The sequence below is a fragment of the Salmo salar genome, chromosome 20 (genome assembly GCF_965601325.2).
Source record: "Salmo salar chromosome 20, fSalSal1, whole genome shotgun sequence".
NCBI lineage: Eukaryota > Metazoa > Chordata > Actinopteri > Salmoniformes > Salmonidae > Salmo > Salmo salar.
The window spans coordinates 17,459,074-17,467,555 of record NC_138310.1 but is presented as its reverse complement, the minus strand read 5'-3'; the positions used below and the strand labels follow the sequence as shown (position 1 = coordinate 17,467,555).

Sequence of the window (8,482 nt, the reverse complement as noted above, 5' to 3'; positions counted from 1 at the left end):
CTGACTAGCCTAGTTAAATAAAGGTTAAATAAAAATAAAATGTCAAATATGTAGTTACAATACAAGTATATAACCACATCACAGTCTGCCAAATCCTGGAAACTCTGTGTAAAATCACGAAAGTATTTTGCACAATGACACTATTAGTGGTGTTAATTGATGCCCACTTCTGCAGTTGCATTTGTCGGTGTGGTGTGGGAATAGTGCTTTAGGTAGTGTGTCCTCCACTTATGGAAGCACTATTGTGCAGAATATATCTGGTGAATATTTTCTACAGTAGCCTGTATTATTTTGTATGAGAGGACTGCCCCCGTGTGGCAAAGTCTGACCTGTAATATTCTAGACTCAATTCAACCCAAACCTGCATTGCTGTATCTCCGAAGAACTGTAGCTCTTTTTCCCATGGTCAAATAAAATCAAAGAATGAACATGTAAAAACATGTAAAAACCTCATACTACTAACTACTACTACCAAGTAGACTCCCTTTCACAGGTAAACACTTTTACTTTTCAGAATAAGAAGTGTGCACAGGCACGCAGTAATTTGTATAAAGACACTGAAAACACTGCTAAGGTGTTATGCAAACTGACCGTATTATCCATGAATTATGGCCCCTTATGAATTATGGCCCCTTATACTTACAGTATAACCCGTGACTGTATTCAAATGACATCGATATCAAACTTCATTTGGAGCAGGCTGCACAGAGTACTTAGGAGAATACCAATGAATGACTGTAACATGTGGAGCCAGCCTACTGCATCTTTTAATCTTACAAAGACATCTCTGAGACCTTTTCTTACATGTACAAGGTACAGTACAGTCTTATGTCACATTATGTCATCAGTTCAAAGGTATGACTTTCCCCTAGTACTCTGTTTTCCTACTTTCTTTACAGTGAGTGAGCCAGGTTCAATGGTTGCCGTTGGTTCCTAATCAAATCAAATGGTGTGCCTTTTAACCAATTGGACACAGGGTCAACCTAAAGCATTATGGGCTGGACTAAATTGCATTTGAATCATGACTAATTATAATCTGCCTTAGTTATATACACACAATGAAGCCTAAATTATTCCTGTACTACTGTATGGTTAATGATCATTTTAAAAGCAACGGTTGTTAATCTTAATTTTAAGAAATAGACCAAAGGCATGTTGTAACCATGCAAGGTTCATGAAATCAAATGTGTAGTTATTGCCCAAAGAATTCTGAATTATACCTATGCCAGGATTTATTCAACCTGGGTATGGCTAATGGAGACAAACATTATCTTTGAAAAAAGTTTATTTTTGATATTCTAACTAACTCCATAATTATGTGCATGTTGAACTAGTGACCATTTCTTAATACAGAACGGGAAGCCAACATGTGAAAGCCTTATGTAATTACAGGGGTGTTACGCTGCATGCTAGAACCTGTGAACTTTGAACAAGAGAGCACAGATTAGTTGTGGCAGCATAGGTTAGGTTACAGCCAGATGACTGCTTTCACTGGGATGTGAGGTGAAGAACTGCTGTTTGGGAGGTTGGCCAAACATCACTTTGGATTTTAGGCAACCTGCAGACAGATTTTTTTGGTGAGTGTTTATGTGAAGCAACATTTCTAGTTGAAAGTAACAGTTTTAAGTAGTGGAATATATGTGGAATATGGGAATAGTTTAGCCTGTTGTTAAAACAGTTGCTGAGTACCTAGTGTTGAAAACATGGTATAATCAGACTTACAACGTTTTCAAATGAACTCATTTGAACTATCTACCGTATGTACACAGAGAACTATAGAAGCGCTATAAACTTATATAGAAGAACTACAAACTTGACTTGATTCAATAGCCTTAATACAACATAAATGTCTAACGTGTTCACATCTCAAGAAGCATTCTCCAAAAACCTTTGAAGTTCGACAAATCCAAATAAAACTCAGGACCATGTAAAAACGGCTAGCAGGACCATGTAAAAACGGCTAGCAGGACCATGTAAAAACGGCTAGCTGGAGCTCGTCTGAGCGGTCGGCTGTGAATGCCCTCACTCGCTATTAACTTATGCTGATTGCTTAGGTTCTGCTCACTACAGTGTTGTCCGGTTAGAACACGATGTTGAGGCCCATTACTCTCTTAATTGTCACAACCACACACACACACAAACACAGCTGCTTCCATTGAAGCTAGTTCTTTACAGGGGCGCCACTTTGGTTTTAGAAGTGGTGGGGGGGACATAACCTAGCAGGGGGTCTGGGGTCCTCCCCAAAAGACTATATTAAACAACTTCTGTAAAAATACTTGTCAAACCAATGCAATAATAACACTTATGGCAATACTGAATAATACTACATATGATAAACAATATGCAAAGCAGTATTGGCAACTCTAACATGAAATAATAGTAACAGCCAAACGGTAGAACATATGGCTGAAACTTAAAGTCACTTTAAGTAATTAGTGATAATTACCTATTATTACATAGCATGTAAAACCTCCAATAAAGAGACATTGGAGTAACTTCCATCCACTACAGAGGCTGTCCCTCCTGGGCTTTGCCAGCGTAGACAATGGTGTTACATTACATGAGCATGAATCCTGGTCCAGATGTAGAGAGAACATGCACACCTTTATAGTAATGTGCCTGAAGGCTTGAGTCCATTTTGGGAATGACTGGTAGAATTGTGATAGCATTGGAAGACTTCATAGCAATAAACAGTGTCTCTACGTTTTCAATTGTATGTTGGTTATTTATTTACTTGATTCATGGAAGCAGTACACTGCGTTTGTGTTTCAGTAAAGGTTCTGTAAGTCTACTATAATTTATTGGCTTCTGTGCTACCAGTCATTTACTGTAAATGTACAGCAACCTACTGGCTACTGTGCTGCCAGTAAATTAGTGTAGAAATTACAGGAAATGTTTTATAGTGTACATGTAATACACTTTGTTCAGGTATCAGTACTGTTGTTGATTTGTGTTTGTACTGTTGGTCTAAGTCTGCTTCTGGTGGAACACCTAGGCTAATTCTCTCTGTGAAGATCAATAATGTACTTTATTATTCATATGTTAATTAGGTATATTATACTGAAGAAAAATATAAATGCAACAATTTCAACGGTTTTACTGCGTTACAGTTCATATAAGGAAATCAGTCAATTGAAAACATTTATTAGGGCCTAATCTATGGATTTCACATGACTGGGCAGGGGCGCAGCCATGGGTGGGCCTGGGAGGGCATAGGCCCACCAACTGGGGAGCCAGGCCCAGCCAATTAGAAAGAGTTTCTCCCCCAAAAAGGGCTTTATTACAGACAGAAATACTCCTCAGTTTCATCAGCTGTCCTGGTGGGTGGTCTCAGACGATACCGCAGGTGAAGAAGCCGGACGTGGAGGTCTACGGTCATGAGGCCGGTTGGAAATACTGCCAAATTCTCTAAAACGACGTTGGAGGCAGCTTATGGTACATAAATGAACATTACATTTTCTGGCAAAAGCTCTGGTGGAAATTCCTGCAGTCAGCATGCCAATTGCACCCTCACTTAAATCTTGAGACATCTGTGGCATTGTGTTGTGTGACAAAACTGCACATTTTTGTGGCCTTTTATTTAACCCAGCACAAGGTGCACCTGTGTAATTGTCAACACTTTACATGTTGCGTTTATATTTTTGTTCAGTATAAGTAAATATGTATAAGCTAATCACAACAATATAAGAGGGTTCACAAATAATTAGGCTTTTCTTTGTAATTTCGAGTAATTTTTTTAGAATTGATGTGTTTGAGAATAACAGGCAACCAACTAGAACCTATTAATAGGAAATAAGAGATGTAGTAACTACTAACTACTCTTCCCTTGTATCTTCTATCAAAGGACTCACCTTAGAAATGCATCAACCAGCCCTGGTCACGGTTGCTGTGCTGCTCTTCTCTCTGACCACTGTCTATGGGGGGAAGGTGCTGGTCCTCCCATTGGATGGAAGCCACTGGGTGAACATGAAAGTCATCGTTGAAGAACTGCACTCCAGAGGCCATAGCATCACAGTGATTCGTCCATCCGCCAACTGGTACATCAAGGAGACGTCCCTTCATTACTCGTGTATCACCATCCCTGCATCTGGCGGAGGAATTGACGAGAAGATCTTTGGTTCGTTTGTGACCAGATTACTGCAGATCCAAAGGGAGGGTGGAGGTTTCTGGTCTCGTATGAGTCTGGAGCTTGAGATGGTGAAGCAGTTCTCTGAGTCAAACAGGGATTTGATTGAGATGATGACTATGATATTTGAAGATGCCGTGCTAATGCAATCGTTTCACGATGCAAACTATGATCTAGTTCTGACGGATCCTGCCACTGGTGCGGGCACATTACTGGCACACCACCTTGGTCTTCCTCTTGTCTTCAATGTCAGATGGACAGTCCAGGGTGAGGGTCACTTTGCCATTGCCCCCTCACCTCTCTCATATGTCCCAGTACCAGGAGCAATGTTGACGGACAAAATGACTTTTCAGGAGAGAGTCATAAATGTTCTGTTTTATCTTCTTACAAAGGTTCAAACTGCATACATCACAGACCCTAACTACATTCCGTTCGTCCATCGTTACTTTGGCCCTGATGTTCACTACATGTCATTGTTCCAGGCAGCAGACATCTGGCTCATGAGGAATGACTTCACCTTTGAGTTTCCTCGTCCCACCATGCCAAACGTGGTCTACGTGGGTGGCTTCCAGTGCAAGCCCTCCAAGCCACTTCCCCCGGACATGGAGGACTTTGTCCAGAGTTCCGGGGACCATGGGGTCATCATGATGTCCCTCGGGACCTTGGTGGGACAACTTCCTGAGGACATCGCTGAGGACATCGCCACTGCTTTTGCCCAACTGCCTCAGATGGTTGTCTGGAGGCACACTGGGAAGAGACCTGCCTCCCTGGCTAACAACACCTTACTGGTGGACTGGCTCCCCCAGAACGACCTCCTAGGACACCCAAAGACCCGAGCCTTTGTCGCCCACGGCGGCACCAATGGAGTCCAGGAGGCCATCTACCACGGTGTCCCCATCGTCGGCCTCCCATTGATGTTCGACCAGCAGGATAACCTCAACAGGATGAGGGCTAAGGGAGTGGCTAAGATAGTGGACATCACCACCGTAGACAGAGACATCTTCCTGGAGGCAGTGAAGGCTGTTCTCTATGAGCCGTCCTACAGGGAGGCAATGCAAAGGCTCTCCAGGCTGCACAGGGACCAGCCTATGAAGCCACTGGACCGCGCAATGTTCTGGATCGAGTTTGTCATGAGGAACAAAGGAGCGGCACATCTGAGGACAGAGTCCTACAAGATGTCCTGGTTCACCTACCACTCTGTGGACGTCATAGCCACGCTACTGGCCATTGTGTTGCTCATAATACTGGTTATCACTTTTGCTGTAAGGTTTTTGTGGTGTAAGGTGTTTCGTAGGAGGAAAGTGAAACATGAATGATAAAGATGTGTTTTGAGGTGTTTTTGAATATTTATAAATTATGAAATTATCAATAAATATATCATTAATCAAATATTGAAATTATTATTTTCTGATATTCTTTCTAAAACCTTCCTTTCAGCAACATCAAGAAGGCCACAATAATCTATGCTGGTATTTGAAACAATACAGTAGGCTACTTTTGGCAATATATCTTTGCATTCCATTTTTTTATGTCACCCTCACATTAAGTATTGTGCTCCAAATATAATATTACCTTATGTTGTTAATGTTGTACTACAGCAACAAAAAATGACTTGAGTTGTGTGGTTGAGAGAGAGGGATAGAGGGGTCTCTCGTTGGGTGGTCCTTTGCATGGGGTGATGTAAGTTTCCTTCAACAATCAGTCTTCCAGTTAGATGACACAGACACAGGAACCTTGGTATAAAACTCTTTAGTAATAAAATGCAATTGCAGACAGAGATTCACATACAGAATACCTCAGTAGTCTATAGTAAAGATCCGTGTGGCGAAACAGGAGACAACACTCTTTATATTTGTTGGTGTGGACAACCTACCGTCAATCGTACCTTAACATTGTTGCATTGGATTAGATACGAAGTATCTAAGATGAGAAAAACATGTCCAGACTGTGGTTTCTCACTCTACTATAAGCCATCAACCACACCTGTGTAGTCTCAGGCCCTTTGCTACTTTCGGAACATCTCGGCCTTGAGGCTGAGTGACTATCAGCAGGTGCAGGCAGTTCTCAGCCTGAGAACTAAATCAGTACATCTCCATTACCCGATACTTTTCCATCATTGTGCATTGCAAGCATACAAAGGTTATCACATATATACAGTAATCATGGCATCCCATACCATCGTTTAGAGCAAGATAGGTCACTCTAGTAATTAAATATGAGACATCCACTAAATGCCACCCATAGGGTTTAAATTTTTTTTGCCTGCGTTCTTCTTCAGGGAGGTAGCCTGCATAAGATCTACAATGCACGGTTACACCCACAGCCAAAGAGCCATTGTTACAGATACATAATGGCGGAACACATTCTTCCTTCAGATTCTCTAAAATTGGTTCAGCCACAGTGATCCCCAGGTTTTCACTCCAACCATACATTGTTGGGTGAGTACACATAAGCCTTTTCCTAACTATCTTCCAATTATCATCATCCCGGGGATTATGCCGTGGCCAAAACCCACGAGTTACAGTCCCTATTGTCACGACTTCCACCTAAGTCGGTTCCTCTCCTTGTTCGGGCGGCATTCGGCGGTCGACGTCACTGGTCTTCTATCCATCGCCGATACACGTTTCATTTTCCATTTGTTTTGTCTTGTTTTCCCACACACCTGGTTTACATTGCCCTCATTACTTGTCATGTATTTAACCTCTGTTTCCCTCATGTCTGTGTGTGTAATTGTTTATTGTCAGGTTGGCACTCTTCCGGCTGGTTTGCGCAGGGTTATATTTTACACCCGTGCTTTTTGATAGCCTGTACTTTGTACTTGTATTTGTTTTTTGTACTATGTGCTCCCTCACTTGTTCTGAGGGCATTTGTTTTTGTGACGCGGTTGTGTTCTATTCAAATATTGCCTCAGTAAAGTGCCTTGTCCACTCATCTCTGCTCTCCTGCGCCTGACTTCCAATGCACCAGCTACACCCACACCTTGACACCTATTTTATCCACAGCTTCTGGATTCCCATTTGTCAAACACCCTCCCCAGATCTTGTATCCCCCAGTCCCTTTCGATACGTTCTTATTACTCTGATCAATTAGCTCATGTCCGTAAAAGAGTCCTTAGGTACAATTATGCTGGCTCTGCTTGTATTTTGCCCTCCTCATAAAATACAACGTTCCAAAGGCCTGATCGGTCTCTACCATTGGTCTACTCACTGAACTAAACAACTCTCTCATGGATTTGGGTTTAGACAAAATTAACACCGCAGTCCCGTTTGGGGACACTTTTCTACCTAAATACAACCATCAAGTCTGTTAGCCCTGCTTTCCCGCCTTGTACTATCTAGCTAGCAACTAAGTTAGTGTTAAGGTTAGCTAGCTAGTTAGCTAGCATGCAAGTATCCAGGCAGAGTTGCTATAGAAAATAATAGTTTGCGACATTAAAAGAAACTGATAATTAATATAACAACCTTATCAAATTACAAACATTTTCTGAAATGTTGATGCTTACAATTATCCGCATGTCCTTGTGTTACTGTCTTGAGGAACAAATGGCGGGTGAATGACTTGCTCGTTCTGCCTCTCCCAGTTTGGTAATAAATTGTAATAAATTCCGTTGTGAAATTGTACACTAATGATTTGAAATTACAGGTAATTTTCAGTCATTCTGTCTATATCAGAACATGTAATAAGCAATTCAAATTTTATTTTATTTTAAATCAATACATTTTATTATATTGTGTATATCAAAAAAATAATCAAACGTATACTATATGCAATATTGTGTAATTGTATTTGTGTATCTCATGCATTTCAATGAGTACAAGCTGATCAGGCTGACCTTGGGCTATATTTGGACCAGAATGGACGGACTAAATACAGCCCGGTTTTTGGGAAGACAATTTTTGGCGAAATAAAGCCCATGACGGACGGACCTGACATAGCCGGAAATTCGCAGTCTGTGAACGTCACGTGCTGAGTGGCATGGGTCTATTAATTTGAATGTGTTGACAATTGGAAAAATGTATTGAGCTGCACTGAGAATTCGAAAAGTATGAAAGCCAACAATCCAGTATTCTAGAACATTGCTGTGCATAGAGTGCAATCGGGAAGTATTCAGACCCTCACATGTTGTTACCTCACAGCCTTATTCTAAAATGGATGACATTTTTTCCCCCCCCTTATCAATCTACATACAATAACCGGTCAAGTCCTTAAGAAGGTTTATTCATTAGTTTTGAATGTTGCAGAATCATCCAGGGCTTCTACTAGCCAGTCCCACCTCCAGAGCAGAGAGCACAGACATTCTCCATATCCATCCTGTTACTCTAGCAGACGAGGTGAGAGCAGTTATGTAGTAACTAA

The 8,482-nt window shown here is 41.4% G+C and overlaps 1 protein-coding gene and 1 long non-coding RNA gene across 3 annotated transcripts in view; both read left to right on the top strand.

Moving 5' to 3' along the window:
* Nucleotides 1–8,482, top strand: part of LOC145862392 (uncharacterized) — a 386,091-nt gene that overhangs the window by 56,299 nt on the left and 321,310 nt on the right. The gene's annotated exons all lie outside the window — the stretch shown is intronic.
* On the top strand, nt 1,356–7,057 carry LOC106580020 (UDP-glucuronosyltransferase 2A2). 2 transcript variants are annotated; one of them, XM_014160566.3, is made up of 3 exons: nt 1,449–1,577; nt 3,304–3,435; nt 3,845–7,057. In XM_014160566.3, exons 2-3 carry the CDS (start codon nt 3,378–3,380, stop codon nt 5,440–5,442), a joined length of 1,656 nt encoding a protein of 551 aa, XP_014016041.2. In that variant the 5' UTR covers nt 1,449–1,577; nt 3,304–3,377; the 3' UTR covers nt 5,443–7,057. The 2 variants fall into 2 exon arrangements, with proteins under 2 accessions (XP_014016042.2, XP_014016041.2); XM_014160567.3 differs by lacking the exon at nt 3,304–3,435 and having other exon boundaries at nt 1,356–1,577.

Excerpts from the sequence above, each read along its gene's own strand:
- LOC106580020 (XM_014160566.3), top strand. The coding sequence starts at position 3,378 with ATGAGGCCGGTTGGAAATACTGCCAAATTCTCTAAAACGACGTTGGAG. Across the intron at positions 3,436-3,844 it reads GACGTTGGAGGCAGCTTATG|GACTCACCTTAGAAATGCAT; the intron begins GTACATAAATGA and ends CTTCTATCAAAG.